Source organism: Rutilus rutilus (genome assembly GCF_951802725.1).
Source record: "Rutilus rutilus genome assembly, chromosome: 9".
Lineage (NCBI taxonomy): Eukaryota > Metazoa > Chordata > Actinopteri > Cypriniformes > Leuciscidae > Rutilus > Rutilus rutilus.
In genome coordinates, this window is record NC_140223.1 from 4,166,769 (window position 1) to 4,183,928 (window position 17,160).

Genomic DNA, 17,160 nt, shown 5'->3' on the forward strand with positions numbered 1-17,160 from the left:
CCAATCAGAATCAAGTGTTGTATTGTCATCTGCCTTCATACATGACCTTTGCCCTCTCTCTGCAGTTATGCATGTCTGATGTGTTCAAACGAGACAGAGAGGTGAAAGGAAATGATCTGGTGATCTACCGGATGTATGTGATGTACGCTGGCCTTTACACATGTGTGGTTTCATATCAGATGAACGGACGCACTCTTCAGTTCACACGCGCCATCAACGTCACAGCTGTTGGTAAGACCTTCTCATCTCGTCTCAAGGTCATTCTGAATCCTGCGAGCGATCAGATCAGCTATAACTTCATATTTGTGGTGCAAAACATATAAAACACAACGTTTTATGTGTAGAAGGAGATAAGTTAGGCATAAAGTGAGGCATTCATTATCACTAAATAAACACCTATATCAGGGATTTACAAGCGTTTTTGCCAGCCAGTGTTATTTTAGTATCGTTAATATACTGTTATCGTATTTATTAAATTAGTGTTCATTTTATATTTTCGTTTTTCATTTAAAAAATAAGTTTTAGTAATTTTTTTTTTTTTTTTTTTTTTTTTTTTTTTGTCCGTTTAATTGTACTCATTTAAAATTTCAGTTTTAGTCATTTAGTTTTAGTAGTTTGACTTAACCTAAACTACCTTCAGTTAGAAATGTTGCCTTTGTGGACCTAGCTGAAATAAAATACACTCCCGTTCAAAAGTTTGGGGTCAGTATATGTGTGTTTTTTTTAAAGAAATTAATACTTTTATTAATCAAGGACGCATTCAATTGATCAAAAGTGACAGTAAAGACATTTTATAATATTCTATTCTAAATAAATGCTGTTTTTCAAAACTTTATATTCATCGAAGAATCCTGAAAAATAAAATGTATCACAGTTACTTTTGACAAAAATATGAACTTTTCAACACTGATAATAATCATAAATGTTTGAGCATCAAATCATCATATTAGACTGATTTCTGAAGGATCATGTGACACTGAAGATTCAGTAATTCAGCTTTGATCACAGGAATAAATGATAGTTTAACATATTAATTCACACAGAAAACAGTTAATCTAAACTGTAAAAAATATTTCACAATATTACTGTCTTTACTGTATTTTTGATCAAATAAATGCAGTCTTTCAAAAACATTTAAAATTCTTCCTGACCCCATACGGTGTAAGTTTGAGGGTTTTTCTTTAACATACTTTCTCTCTTGTAGTTCCCGACATCGGCAGTAAAGTTCCCAGAATCCTGAATCCGGCGAGCGATCAGATCTACACAGTGACTCTGGGTGAGCGTCTTCTCCTTTCTCTACTTTTGTCATGTTTTCTGGGATATGCATCAGTGATATTAGTTATTAAATGTTGTGTTGTCATTTCAGGAGATAAAGCGACGCTGTCCTGTCGGGTGATTCTGCCTCACCTGTACACAGAAAAGCAGGAGATCTGGTGGACCATCGATAACAAAACTGTGGAGCAACTCGCCGACCCGCGATTCAGCTCCCCTGAGGCCACGCAGGAGTGTGTGACCAGAGCTATTACAGTTTACTAAAACCATAAGAAAACGTATTACTTTAACTGAAAAAAACGTTCTGAGAAACGCTGTTGAAAGTGGATCGGACCGAGCAGCGCAACACACTTGTAGCCAATCAGTAGTAGGGGGCGTGTGTCCACTCATGATGGGGGAGGAGAGAGTGAGGCAATCAGTAGTAGGGGGCGTGTCCACTCATGATGGGGGAGGAGAGAGTGAGGCAATCAGTAGTAGGGGGCGTGTGTCCACTCATGATGGGGGAGGAGAGAGTGAGGCAATCAGTAGTAGGGGGCGTGTCCACTCATGATGGGGGAGGAGAGAGTGAGGCAATCAGTAGTAGGGGGCGTGTACACTCATGATGGGCAGGAGAGAGTGAGCCAATCAGCAGTAGGGGGCGTGTCCACTCATGATGAGGGAGGAGAGAGTGAGGCAATCAGTAGTAGGGGGTGTGTCCACTCTTGATGGGGAGGAGAGAGTGAGCCAATCAGCAGCAGGGGGTGTGTCCACTCATAACAGGGGAGGAAAGAGCCAATCAGCAGTAGGGGGCGTGTCCACTCATGATGGGGTAGGAGAGAGTGAGCCAATCAGCAGTAGGGGGCGTGTCCACTCATGATGGGGAGGAGAGAGTGAGAGCCAATCAGCAGTAGGGGGTGTGTCCAGTCATGATGGGGGTGGAGAGAGTGAGCCAATCAGCAGTAGGGGGTGTGTCCACTCATGATGGGGAGGAGAGAGTGAGCCAATCAGAAGTAGGGGTGTGTCCACTCATGATGGGGAGGAGAGAGTGAGCCAATCAGAAGTAGGGGTGTGTCCACTCATGATGGGGAGGAGAGAGAGTGAGCCAATCAGCAGTGGGGGCGTGTCCACTCATGATGGGGAGGAGAGAGTGAGCCAATCAGCAGTGGGGGGCGTGTCCACTCATTATGGGGGAGGAGAGAGTTAGAGATCCCCCCAAATCCCCCCATTTTGGGGGAAGAGCGGTGAAGTGTTTTTGTGTTCGTGTTTGTGACGATTTCAAATATCAACAGCGTTTGCACCTCACTGCACCTTTAAGTGAACTAAAATAAAATTTTATTTTAGCTAGCTGCCAAAGCAACATTTCTCATTTTCATTTAATTTGGTTATTTGATGTTCTAAAATAACCAAAACTAAAACTGTAAAAGAAAATAATAATAATAAAAATGACAAAAAAAGTAACCAAATTACTCAAATTAATATTAAATCAGAAAATATAAAAATAAAAAGTATTTAAAAATATTAATATATATTGTTCTGTGTGTGTGTAGGCCTGATTCGTATTTTTACGGCGATGAGGTAAAAGAACGAGTCCTGCATGTGATGGATTTTTCCTCTGATGACCTGCAGAGGGAGTTTAACTGCTCCGCCAGAAACAGCCGCGGCTTCAACACCAGCAGAGCCGTTCTCGAGAGCAAACGTAACTACACACACTAACACACTCTGGGTCCAAGATATACATCCTCCATTGTCATATATTTAAAAGTTTGGTCTCGGTACAATTTTTCTTAAAGAAATCTTTTCTGCTCACCAAGGCTGCATTTATTTGATGGAAAATACAGTAAAAACTGCTAAATATTATTACAGTTTAAAATAACATACATATACATATATATATATATATATATATATATATATATATATATATATATATACAGTACAGGTCAAAAGTTTGAAAACATTACTATTTTTTATGTTTAAGTTTAAGTTTCTTCTGCTCATCAAGCCTGCATTTATTTGATCAAAAATACAGAAAAAAAAGTAATATTGTGATATATTATTACAATTTAAAATAATTGGTTTTCAATTTATTATACTTTAAATGATAATTTATTGCTGTGATGCAAAGCTGAATTTTCAGGATCATTACTCCAGTCTATCACATGATCCTTTAGAAATCATTCTAATATTCTGATCTATTATGAGTGTTGGAAACAGTTCTGCTGCTTAATATATTTGATGAATAAAAGGTTAAAAAGAACTGCATTTATTCAAAATAAAAAAATATTTTCTAATAATATAAATCTTCTTTACTATCACTTTTTATCAATTTAACACATCCTTGCTGAATAAAAGTATTGATTTATTTCAAAAAAAGAAAGAAAAAAAATTACTGACCCCAAATGACTGACCAGTAGTGTATATTGTTGTTACAAAAGATTTCTTTTGAGATTTTTTTTTTTTTTTTTTTTTTTTTACTTTTAATTCATCAAAGTATCCTAAAAAAAAGAATCACAGGTTATGAAAAAATATTAAGCAGCAGAACTGTTTCCAACTTTGATAATGAATCATATTAGAATGATTTCTAAAGGATCATGTGATAGACTGGAGTAATGATCCTGAAAATTCAGCTTTGCATCACAGAAATAAATGATAATTTAAAGTATAATAAATTGAAAACCAATTATTTTAAATTGTAATAATATATCACAATATTACATTTTTTTCTGTATTTTTGATCAAATAAATGCAGGCTTGATGAGCAGAAGAAACGTCTTTCAAAAACATTAAAAATAGTAATGTTTCCAAACTTTTGACCTGTACTGTATATATATATATATATATATATATATATATATATATATATATATATATATATATATATATATATATATATATATATATATATAGTAAAGTGTAATTTATTCCTGTGATCATTACTCCAGTCTTCAGTGTCACATGATCCTTCAGAAATCAGTATAATATGATGATTTGATGCTCAAGGAACATTTCAGATTATTATCAATGTTGAAAACAGCTTCATATTTCTGTGCAAACTGTGATACATTTTATTTTTCAGGATTTTTTGATAAATAGAAAGTTAAAAAAGAACAGCATTTATTTGCAATAGACTCTCTTTTGTAACATTATAAATGTCTTTACTGTGACTTTTGATCAATTAAATGCCTCCTTGATCAATAAAAGTGTTAAGTTTAACTTTTGAATAGTAGTGAATCTGTCGCCACCTGGAGTTTTATGGAGAAACACACTAACTTCAGGCCGACTTGATCAAATCTGCTGGTTTTTCATTAGATACTGTATTAAATTAAAATATATATATATATATATATATATATATATATTTCTCTCAAAAACCATTGGGCACTTGCGTTATGTTTGTTTTGGACCCTGTATACCCATAATGTTTATTTTGGAAGCAAATCTTAACACATTTTTAGTCTCATTATTATTTTAGCATTGTTTTTTGCCGAGTCATTAGTGCTCTTGGCAGATGCTTTTATAAGTGACTTTAACTATGTGTTCCCTTGCCATGCCAGCCGAGATCTAGAAGCATTAGTAGCTAGATTTGACCAGGGAAATGTGTATTTGATATGTGTGTGTGTGTGTGTGTGTGTAGCGTACGTCCCCACTCTAGAGCTGGGCTGTGGTTTAGGTGTGACTCTGGCGCTCATGTTGATGATGTTCGTGGTCTATCACGTGTTCTGGCTCGAGCTTCTGCTGCTCTACCGCTCCTGGTTCGGCTCGGATGAGAGATACACAGGTGAGAACACACACACACACACACAAACACACATTTACTGACCCTGATGTTTGAGCTCAATTATGATGCTGTTTTCACTGGTTATCAGTTTAACATTTAACTCTTTCCCCGCCAACGCTTTTTGAAAAAAGTTGCCAGCCAGCACCAGCATTTCTGATCAATTTCACAAAAGTTTCATACAAGATTTAGTTGTATGAATATCTGAATTTGCAATAAATCAAAAGGAAGAGCAGAACAGAACAGTTTTATAATAGCTTCAATATTTTTTTTTTATCAAAATGAAAGTAAGTTTCATTAAAAAAAAGCAATATTTTTAAACAAAAGGCTGAGAAAATCATGTTTTTGTCAAAGACGACGTGCGGGTGAGATTCATCTAAACACAGACGGGATGATCAACACCCACAAAGCTCCACAGTCCTGTAACTCCGTTTATAGCTTGATTTATATGCTGTTTAATGTTTGATGATCACGTTATTTTACATATGAGATATGCTTGTTTCTGCTTCTTCTCCTGTGTTTTGATCAGGAGATTCAGTTCTCTTTCAGTAGATGTGTGATAGCGCCCCCTACCGTATAACAGTGAAAACAAGGAAAGCCAGATGTTCTGTCAATGGCGGGGAAAGAGTTAATCACACCGTGACGTGTGATATAAGCAACATTCACTTGCCTTAATGTTTCCTAATGGCCATGAATATGCATAATACCATTGTGTCGTTTTCATCAATTTGTATTTAATATATATTTAATTGACAAATATAAATATAAAGATTTTCAGTATATATATATATTAATGCCTTATATGTTTAATATACTTTAAGTCCCCCTGTATTCAATAATTTTATCCCTTAAAGGGATAGTTCACTTTGAAATTAATTTTTGATATGTTTTAGCTTACCTCAAGGGCATCCAAGATGTAGGTGTCTTTGTGTCCGCAGTAGTTTCAATTTTGATATTTTTAGGTCAAACCGTTCTTGTCTGTCAGTCATATAATGCAGGTCGATGGTCACTGTCTCAAAACACAAGCACAGAGTCCAAATTAAAACAATTCCCCATCGTCCAAATGAAACAATTCCCCATCGTAAGTACACATTGATGGCCTAAGACACGAAACGAGCGGTTTGTGTGAGAAAACGAACAGTATTTATATCGTTGTTATCTCTTGAAAACAGCACACGTCCAAATGATCTGACGGCGCGGGCGGGTATAGATATATACATAGATGTCGCCTTGGCTACGGTTTCGTTCCAATGAACTGCAGTAGCGAAGGCGACATCTATGTATATATCTATACGAGGTAAGCTAAAACATATCAAAAATTAATTTCAAAGTGAACTATCCCTTTAAAACTCATCTTTGATAATCAAAATTACATATTTAAACGGTTTTACCTTGAAAAAAAAAACATGCCTTAAAATATCTTGAATGTAACTCGACACCCTCATTTAGTATGCGTGGTTCTATGAATATGCAAATGAGCCCCGCCTCCACTCGCTCACTCAGCTCAGAGATCCACTGGTTGACGATCACACGTTGATCTGATTGGTTACAAGGTAGTTTGTGACGTCAGAAACACCAGCGATTTCAAAGCGTGTTTCTGAGACTGTCTTTGGTTCACAAAATACTCAGCAATGCTGTCGACTTATGAACTTACACACGGTTTGTCTTAAAGCATATTAAAAACACCACATAGACACATAAACAACATTAAAAGCTGGATTTTCACTTTAACTACTTTTTGTTAGTAGATTGTAGTGTAACTACCTAGTTTTTCAGAAGTATCTTCACCAGTGACTCTACTAGCCATGTTTGCTCTCACTCTTGAAGATCAAGCTAAAGTTGAGTTGTAGTTGTGTGTGAACTTGAGTGTGTGTGTGTGTGTGCAGATGATAAGCAGTATGACGTGTACATCTCGTACGCACGCAACAGTGAGGAGGAGGAGTTTGTGCTGTCGACGCTGCGCAGGGTCCTGGAGACTGAGTTCGGATACTCCGTCTGCATCTTCGACCGGGACAGTCTTCCTGGAGGAAGTGAGTAGTGTGTGTGTGTGTGTCTGCATTTACACACACCACCAGCGTCTCAGAAACACACCACCAGCGTCTCAGAAACACACAGGGTTCGTTCACAGGGAACGCAGCGACTCCATCTCTGCATCTGCAACATATTCCTTTATTAACATATTCACATTACTTTATTTACATATTCATTTGTTTACATACTTGCATAATTGACAACATTTTTGGGGACAGAGTGAGTGTGTGTGTGTGTGTGTGTGTGTGTGTGTGTGTGTGTGTTAACCTGTATCTGTGTGTAGCTATAACAGACGATACGCTGAGGTGTGTGTCTCAGAGCCGGAGACTGGTGGTGGTAGTGAGTCCCTGCAGTGCTGTGTGTGTGTGTGTGTGTGTGTGTGTGTGTGTGTGTTAACCTGTATCTGTGTGTAGCTATAACAGACGATACGCTGAGGTGTGTGTCTCAGAGCCGGAGACTGGTGGTGGTAGTGAGTCCCTGCAGTGCTGTGTGTGTGTGTGTGTGTGTGTGTGTGTGTGTGTGTGTGTGTGTGTTAACCTGTATCTGTGTGTAGCTATAACAGACGATACGCTGAGGTGTGTGTCTCAGAGCCGGAGACTGGTGGTGGTAGTGAGTCCCTGCAGTGCTGTGTGTGTGTGTGTGTGTGTGTGTGTGTGTGTGTGTGTGTGTGTGTGTGTGTGTTAACCTGTATCTGTGTGTAGCTATAACAGACGATACGCTGAGGTGTGTGTCTCAGAGCCGGAGACTGGTGGTGGTAGTGAGTCCCTGCAGTGCTGTGTGTGTGTGTGTGTGTGTGTGTGTGTGTGTGTGTGTGTGTTAACCTGTATCTGTGTGTAGCTATAACAGACGATACGCTGAGGTGTGTGTCTCAGAGCCGGAGACTGGTGGTGGTAGTGAGCCCCTGCAGTGCTGTGTGTGTGTGTGTGTGTGTGTGTTAACCTGTATCTGTGTGTAGCTATAACAGACGATACGCTGAGGTGTGTGTCTCAGAGCCGGAGACTGGTGGTGGTAGTGAGTCCCTGCAGTGCTGTGTGTGTGTGTGTGTGTGTGTGTGTGTGTGTGTGTGTGTTAACCTGTATCTGTGTGTAGCTATAACAGACGATACGCTGAGGTGTGTGTCTCAGAGCCGGAGACTGGTGGTGGTAGTGAGTCCCTGCAGTGCTGTGTGTGTGTGTGTGTGTGTGTGTGTGTGTGTGTGTTAACCTGTATCTGTGTGTAGCTATAACAGACGATACGCTGAGGTGTGTGTCTCAGAGCCGGAGACTGGTGGTGGTAGTGAGTCCCTGCAGTGCTGTGTGTGTGTGTGTGTGTGTGTGTGTGTGTGTGTGTGTGTGTGTGTGTGTTAACCTGTATCTGTGTGTAGCTATAACAGACGATACGCTGAGGTGTGTGTCTCAGAGCCGGAGACTGGTGGTGGTAGTGAGTCCCTGCAGTGCTGTGTGTGTGTGTGTGTGTGTGTGTGTGTGTGTGTGTGTGTGTTAACCTGTATCTGTGTGTAGCTATAACAGACGATACGCTGAGGTGTGTGTCTCAGAGCCGGAGACTGGTGGTGGTAGTGAGCCCCTGCAGTGCTGTGTGTGTGTGTGTGTGTGTGTGTTAACCTGTATCTGTGTGTAGCTATAACAGACGATACGCTGAGGTGTGTGTCTCAGAGCCGGAGACTGGTGGTGGTAGTGAGTCCCTGCAGTGCTGTGTGTGTGTGTGTGTGTGTGTGTGTGTGTGTGTGTTAACCTGTATCTGTGTGTAGCTATAACAGACGATACGCTGAGGTGTGTGTCTCAGAGCCGGAGACTGGTGGTGGTAGTGAGTCCCTGCAGTGCTGTGTGTGTGTGTGTGTGTGTGTGTGTGTGTGTGTGTTAACCTGTATCTGTGTGTAGCTATAACAGACGATACGCTGAGGTGTGTGTCTCAGAGCCGGAGACTGGTGGTGGTAGTGAGTCCCTGCAGTGCTGTTCGAGGGACACAGGCGCTGCTGGAGCTCCAGGCCGGATTGACCAGCATGCTTCACGGCGGGAGTCTCCGGGTGGTTCTGATCCAGTTCAAACCGGTCCAGAGGAAGAGCTGGGTCAAAGAGCTGCGGCGGGCCCGTCTCGCGCTCACACTCATCCGCTGGCAGGGCGAGAAGTCCACTCCTCTCACCTCACGCTTCTGGAAACAACTGCAGCTCGAGCTTCCCATGAGGAGGAGCCCGGAGAAACACACACCCCTGCCAGACGTCACACAACACACACAACACACACATCCTGCAAAGGACAAGCTAATCCAGTGCTATTCCACAAGTGCGTTGTAGACATCCGTTCGGTGTGTGTGTGTGAAACCGTCCCTTCACTTCGCTCACTCTTCCCTATATCATACAGGGTTTCAAATTAACTTTTTCACTCTTTTATATATATATATATATATACAAACTCCTGTCATCCAGCATCTCCTCCTTCCTCTTTCATCTTCATCTTTTTCACCAAACATGTGTTTTAGTTGGACAGATCAACACCAAAAAAACATCAAAAAAAAAAGTTAGATTTTGGAAAATATCAGTATTTTCTGTTACTCAAATGCTTTTTAATCTTCGCTATTGCTTCAGTGCACATGAGCTAGTGCGCCGCTATGTGTTGTGTAGTGACGTGTGTGTTCAAGTTAGCCAGATATGAGCAGATTCTGCACAATACGCTGTATTTAATATATCATGATGATTCCCGAGTTCAGTGTTTGTGCTAAATCTGCACAGAAAGTTGAATAGTGGATGTCATATAGTCAAGTCGAGTCGCCTTTATTTATACAGCACTTTATACAATACAGATTGTCTCAAAACACGAGACAATAGTGTCATTGTTCAGTGTTGATTCAGTTCCGTTCAATAACTGTGATGTCATCATCAGCTCTCAGCCAATCGTGTCAGTTCATTCAGATCAGTAATATTGTCGAATATCAAGTGTCTACGACAGTGAATGAAATTAAGTGAGTGAATTCTGAGGTTGATGTGTGTATTGTGTGCCGGAGAGGGCTTGGTTTAATTTGATAAGACCCTAACTGTGCCTTATTGGTATTTAATAATTTTGTTAAATTTGTATTATTTTTGTACTATTATAATATGGATTAATATTCTGAATTAGCTTTTATTTTTTTATATTGTCAGTTTTCATTATATATATATATTATATAATTAAATTTTTTTGGTTACATTTTTCATATTTTTACTGGGGATTTCTATCATTAATTTAGTAATTTTAAGTTTTAGTCATTATGTTGTGTGTTTCTTTTTTATTTTGACTGGATTATATATATAAATATAATTCGGCAATAATAATTTGTCACATTTATATAGTGCTTTTCTAGGTTCTCCTCAAATATATATATATATAATTTCTATTTAGCTTTTATTTTTTTATTTCTATTTTAGTTCAACTTATTTTATTTCCGTTAGTTGCCAAAGCAACCTTTCTAAATTTCGTTAAATACATTTTTTACATCTATTATTTATATTCATATTTTATTTTTGTAATGCTTTATTTCAGTTAACGAACACTATTTTTAACAAGTGTTCGTTAACAATACTCAGGATTCCCAAACTTTGTACTTTGTCAGCCAAACTTCAATAATTGTCAGTCAGATATTTAATATCGTCCTTCTTTTTTAAAGATTTTAAGTTAATATTTCAATAATGTAACAACACATTTTCATGTTCATCATGGGTCTGATGTCCGTTAATGACATGCAAGTAAACAAATACAATTTATAATCTTTTATTTTTATTTAATTGTTTTTATTTAAATGTATTTGTTTATTTTGTACATTTTACGAATCCATTTAATATTCTTTCATATTCCATAACAAACTTCAGCTGTTTCTCACTGCATTGCATCGAGTTCTTGCTTATTTAGTTTGTTTGGTTGTTATCATGCAGCATCTTATATGACCATGTCATGTCGTGTATGTTCTGTGATTACATTTTTTAAGCTGTTTTGATAATTAAAAATGCATGTTTTGCATTCACATCTGTGTCATTGATTCATTTCATCACATCAATTCCCATGACAGCATCTGACGTCTATTTGCATTAATACTTACACTCATGATCATGAATGATGAAATGTTTGCACAAGCATTTCCCATCAGTGGATGGAGGAAGTGGAAAAACCTCAACCAATCACATGCCGTCTTGCTCTATTGACTCGTTTTGTGTGTGTGTGTGTGTGTGTGTGTGTGTGTGTGTGTGTGTGTGTGTGTGTTTCTCACCTCGAGATCTGGAGATGACGGTAAACTCTCTCAGAACAGCTCAGTTTTGATTCTCTGGAAGGAAAAAGCAAAGACTATTAATATATCGTATTATATTATGCACACTATCAATAGCACATATTTTCGTTATATTTAGCACGTTTTTTCATTAAAAGCTTTGAACCAAAACATAATTGCATCATTAGATTCAAAGCAAAAAATACTATTACTCATTCCATAAAGTAAATGATATAATCAGTCATTTTGTGTGTGTGTGTGGTCTCTTTAATGTATTACCACACATGTATTTAATGCTCTAATGCTAAAATAACCCATTGCTAGAAAACAGGCGTTCAAAAATTCACCACAAAGTTGCTTGCCGTGATTTTAATGGGAACAGCAACAACTGAGTTGTCAAGTCACCTTTACTTCTACAGCGCTTTATGCGATACAGATTGTTGTTGTTGTTGTTGTTCAAAACGATTTATTTCATTCGTTCAGCTGAAGTCAGTTCAGTGTTGATTCAGTTCTGTTGTTCCGATCATAAATTATTCATATAGTTCAATAAGTTGTTTATAAGTTAACATTAAAAATCCATTTCACTCTGGAGATTTTCTAAGGCATTTTTACCCATGTAACCTATATTATTAATATGAATCACATTTTCAAGAAGTGACTCAAACAGGAGTTGACTCTATTGAATCACTTCTTGTGAGTGTGATTCATTAATGATAATGATTCAGAGCACTGTTCTGGTGTCAGTAAAGGTCAAGTCAGTGTAAACAGTTGCAAATAGTAAACAGAGTCACAGACAAAAACCTGATGGAAGTGAACTCCAGATGTGCTTCATCTGTTACTGCATGTGGAGATCAGTATACTGAAGATATTTAAGTCTTGCATTATATGCATGAGCTTTTACCATTGCTTTAAAACAAATGTATTTTTTTGATTGAACAACTTTTTTTTCTGGCAAAGTTCCTCTGGCGGGAGTGACAGAAGTATTTTTACCCATGTAACCTATATTATTAATATGAATCACATTTTCAAGAAGTGACTCAAACAGGAGTTGACTCTATTGAGTCACTTCTTGTGAGTGTGATTCATTAATGATTAATGATCAAGTCTTGCGTATGCATGAGCTTTTACCATTGATTTAGAACAGATGTATTTTTTTGATTGAACAACTTTTTTTTCTGGCAAAGTTCCTCTGGCGGGAGTGACAGAAGTATTTTTACCCATGTAACCTATATTATTAATATGAATCACATTTTCAAGTAGTGACTCAAACAGGAGTTGACTCTATTGAGTCACTTCTTGTGAGTGTGATTCATTAATGATTAATGATCAAGTCTTGCATATGCATGACCTTTTACCATTTTTTTGATTGAACAACTTTGTTTTCTGGCAAAGTTTTTTCCGCCACTCCTCCTCTGGCGGTAGTGACAGAAGTATTGTGTAAGATACAGTGACCAGTTCACTTAAATCAGGACTTCAACTTGTGCAAGCCTGGTCATATCTGTGTGTATGGTGTGGGAGTTGCAGAGGTTAGTTGTGTGTGTGTGTGCGTGTGTGTGTGTGTGTTCACTCTGGTGAATTTTGTACCTTTATAAAGCATTTATAAAGGAGATTTAAAGGCTGTTAAATATTTATATGTTCTGTATCACTGTGTTGTGTTTGTTTCCTTTTTCTGTTTAGAAGATAACCGAGTCTTTAAATCTCCTTTATAAATGCTTTACAAGGCATAACTAGTCCTCACTTTAGATGAGCTCACAATACTAGTGAACTGACCACTACTAAATGCTTTATAACTCCCTGAATCTACTACATTTACTCACACTTAAAGGTATAGCGGAGGATCTTTCCGAATTTTAGATAAGACCCGCCCCCTCTCCACTTTTTGAATAATTTTGATTGATTCACCAGAATGATTGACAATTAGGAGGACCAATAGTATAGGTGATCCACCCGGAAGTAAAAAAATCCTCCATTATACCTTTAAGTGATCTTATGAATCACTGACAACACCTAAACAACTGCTTTGTAAATAATGCTATACTTCATTTAGAATATAGAATAAATAAAGTATTTGGGTCATTGACGAATAAGGTTTTTAAAAGTGTAAAAAAAATAGAATGGAGATATTACTATATTTGAAACCATTTTTTAGTTTAGCTAGGTGTTAACAATAAGATTTTGTGGTTTGTACAATTAATTAACACTGTTTTTTTTTTTTTTTTTTAAGATGGAAAAAATTTGTCACCAAAAAAGTCATTCGGTTTAACCACTGATCACTGATCTCATAAATGTAATCATTTATTGGACTACTCTAAACACTCCAACATATTCAAGTAAAACACTGGACAGGGAAAGGAGAACAGGGGAAATGTAAAAAAAAGAGCCTTATCTACTTTATATTTGTATTATTCTAGTTCCTTTAGTTATTAAAAACAATATTAATCCATTTAAATATTTACTATATCGGTTTTACCAAATGACCCATTTATACAAGAATAAAGCATTTATAGCTTTATCTATAAACTTCTTATTACTGTCTATGCTTTATAAATTACGAATGAACTGTTTATTAATGCTTAACTAATGATTAATAGCCTGCAGTTATTATAAAGTGTTATATATATATATATATATATATATATATATATATATATATATATATATATATATATGTATATATATATATTTGCAACCGTTCAAAAGCATATCATTCATGAAAATCATTCATAATATTATTTTTCTTATTTAACGCTCTCTCTTCATAGATACTTTCTATGCTTGGTTATGCAGTCCCTAACAATTTACGTGCCATTGTTATGTGCCATTGCACACACACACACACACACACACACACACACACACACACACACACACACACACATACATGTCTATATTACTAACAGAGCACTATCGCTCTACACTGGCCAAAAGGGGACTCTCTGACCGATGTCTACCTATCCAACAGGGGACTCCCATCAAGGTTATTGTAGTCTGGCATTTTTAAATTAGTTTTTATTTTTCCAATAAATTTCAGTTAGTTTAATGTTTGCAGTTTACAGTTAACTCTTGTGAAAACCTCTTAATAATAAAAATAAAATAATAGTTTGAGGATGAACAAAGAACCAAACATATGCAACTAAAAAGTACAAATTATTCATTCATACTCATTCATATTAAAAATTAAATCTTGTTAAACATGGTGGATAAGAAAAGGGGAAAAAAATTATTCTTTAAATTATTCAGTTTTTTTCCGTTTTCTTCTCAGTGTGGTATCTAATCTAATATGTGTGGTTTAGTTTCACATGAGATGGTTGTCTTACCTGGAATTAATGTACAGCTGTATTTGCATAAAGTCTAGTCATGATAGAAATATTTAACTGGCTATTTCTGAGTGAGTTCATGTAGTGTAACCGCGCAGCGCTTCTGGGTTGTACGTCGGAACGTAGGCTCGCTATTGGCCGACGCTTGTCATGTGTGTGATGCGTGTGATGCTGGCCAATAGTGAGCCTCCGTTCTGACGAATACTTTTGAGTGTGTAGCAAAAGAGTAGGCAAGCTTTGGGACATACTACTTCGTCATTTTCGTCAGGTTAGATACTGATAATTAATCACTCACATAACCGCCGGACTCGCTCGTCCACCATGTCTGTAGTTTTTAACACTTTTTACTCGTGTTTGGAGTTCTAATCGAATCCTCGTTACACGCGCAATGGGTTGTGGGCAATATTAGCCGTAAGAGTGTGACACTTATCAACATGCTATGATTTGGGACGTACTAATTCTATTTTCGAATACTATTTAGGACGGATAGTATGCAAATTGGGATGCACCACCTCTCTTTTTTTAGTTATGAGAAAGAACGAGCCCAAGCACAACCAAAACAATGTTCTTCCACAAAATGCATGCAGTTTTGTTTTTTAACCACTAGAGGGCCAAAAGTTACTTAGTGTACCTTTAAAATCGACAAGTTAATTTCTTTTCAAGCTGACCGCTTATGATCGGAGTGTTTGTCTCTCTCTTTCAGACCTGATGGAGTCGGTCCTCAGGTGTATGCAGGCGTGCCGGCGGCTGCTGGTGGTGTTGAGCTCGGACTGTCTGTGCGAGAAGAGCGTGAGTCTGCTGGAGTGTCGTCTGTGCTTGTACCTGCATCACACGTCGCGCGCCCCCATCATCACCGTCAGACGCCGCACGCTCAGCGCCTCTTGCGGCGACATCACGGAGCTGCGCAACAACTCTACCTGCATCCGCTGGCACGGCGCGCGCTCGGAGCGAACCAACTCTCGCTTCTGGAAGCTCCTTCGACTCGCTCTGCCTCTGCGACCTCTCGCTCTCGGGAAGAGACTCATCGACAGCACTTCCTCGCACTCAGACCTGGCGTCCGTGGCTACGCGTTACACGCAAGCGCAGACTGTCTCGCTTAGACACTCGAGCAAAGGCGGCCGGGTTGGAATGAGGCACTTGGGTGTAAGTGGGCGGGGCTGCAATAGAAATGGGCGTGTCTGTGAGATGAAGGGGCGTGTCTGCGCAATCTGTGTGAGTTTTCAAGAAAGTCGTCAAATTTGGGGTGGAGTTATCGCTCCTCAGTGGAACACACACCTGCATCAGCCTGTGGCCAATGGAACGATACATCACACCACACACAACGCCAACACCGAACCTGGCAACGACCCCGGCAACGACCTCTGCCCCTGTGAACCAGTCAACAACAATCAGACAAATGAGCTACAAACGACGCACTGTTGACACGCTACACTGCTGGAAACTGCACACCAACCAGTGAATATCATGAATGAAATGTGGGGAGATATGTAAATACTTACTATGAATTTAATAAACCAAATATCAGGCTGACTTTAGACTTTTTTTTCTTTTTTTTACAGGCTAGTATATACTGCCAATAGTATGCAATGTAGTATGTTAGTAGTATGCTGATTTAAACATAATATAAGAGTGGCAAATGCATCATTTTTGGGATGCATATTTCATGTATCCCATTTGGTTGCATACTGCGCCTACTATATTTCTACAGACATTTTGCACACTGTATACGATCACAAATAGTACTTAGTATGCTGAGCTGAACATTTATAAGAGTGGCAAATGCATCACTGCAATGAATTAACAGGCTAGTATATACTGCATAGTGTGTATACTGCTAATAGTGTGCAGTGTAGTATGTTTCAAACAGAAGTATGCTGCATTGCATGTGCACATTGCATTATGGGATATAATATCTCATGCATTGAGCTCTGGTTGCATACTGCGCCTACTATATTTCTACAGACATTTTGCACACTGTATACGATCACAAATAGTACTTAGTATGCTGATCTGAACATATATAAGAGTGGCAAATGTATCATTGCAATGAATTAACAGGCTAGCATATACTGCATAGTGTGTATACTGCTAATAGTGTGCAATGTAGTATGTTTCAAACATTAGTATGCTGCATTGCATGTGCACATTGTATTATGGGATACAGTATCACATGCATTGAGCTCTGTTTGCATACTGCGCCTACTATATTTCTACAGACATTTTGCACACTGTTTACAATCAAAAATAGTAATTAGTATGCTGAGCTGAACATATAAGAGTGGCAAATGCATCATTGCAATGAATTAACAGGCTAGTATATACTTCATAGTACAGTACTTTATACTGCTAATAGTATGTAATGTAGTATGTTTCCAACAGTAGTATGCTGCATTGCATGTGCACATTGCATTATGGGATACAGTATCTCATGCATTGAGCTCTGGTTGCATACATACATTTTGCACACTGTATACGATCACAAATAGTATGCTGAGCTGAACATATGTATGAATGGCAAATGCACTATTGCAATGAATTAACAGGCTAGTATATACT

At 38.0% G+C, this 17,160-nt stretch overlaps 1 protein-coding gene across 2 annotated transcripts in view; it reads left to right on the forward strand.

Annotated features, from left to right (window-relative positions):
- LOC311296626 (interleukin-1 receptor accessory protein-like) overlaps positions 1–16,134 on the forward strand; it is a 39,525-nt gene extending 23,391 nt beyond the window's left edge. The window contains exons 7-14 of one of the 2 annotated variants that reach the window (XM_084418475.1): positions 66–231; positions 1,205–1,276; positions 1,367–1,505; positions 2,799–2,947; positions 4,886–5,029; positions 6,913–7,056; positions 8,935–9,336; positions 15,308–16,134. In XM_084418475.1, coding sequence (XP_084274601.1) covers positions 66–231; positions 1,205–1,276; positions 1,367–1,505; positions 2,799–2,947; positions 4,886–5,029; positions 6,913–7,056; positions 8,935–9,336; positions 15,308–16,026 — 1,935 coding nt within the window. In that variant the 3' untranslated portion in view covers positions 16,027–16,134. The remainder of the gene's footprint in view (positions 1–65; positions 232–1,204; positions 1,277–1,366; positions 1,506–2,798; positions 2,948–4,885; positions 5,030–6,912; positions 7,057–8,934; positions 9,337–15,307) is intronic. The other variant, XM_084418476.1, reaches the window with a different exon arrangement.
- Positions 16,135–17,160: the final 1,026 nt, after the last annotated feature.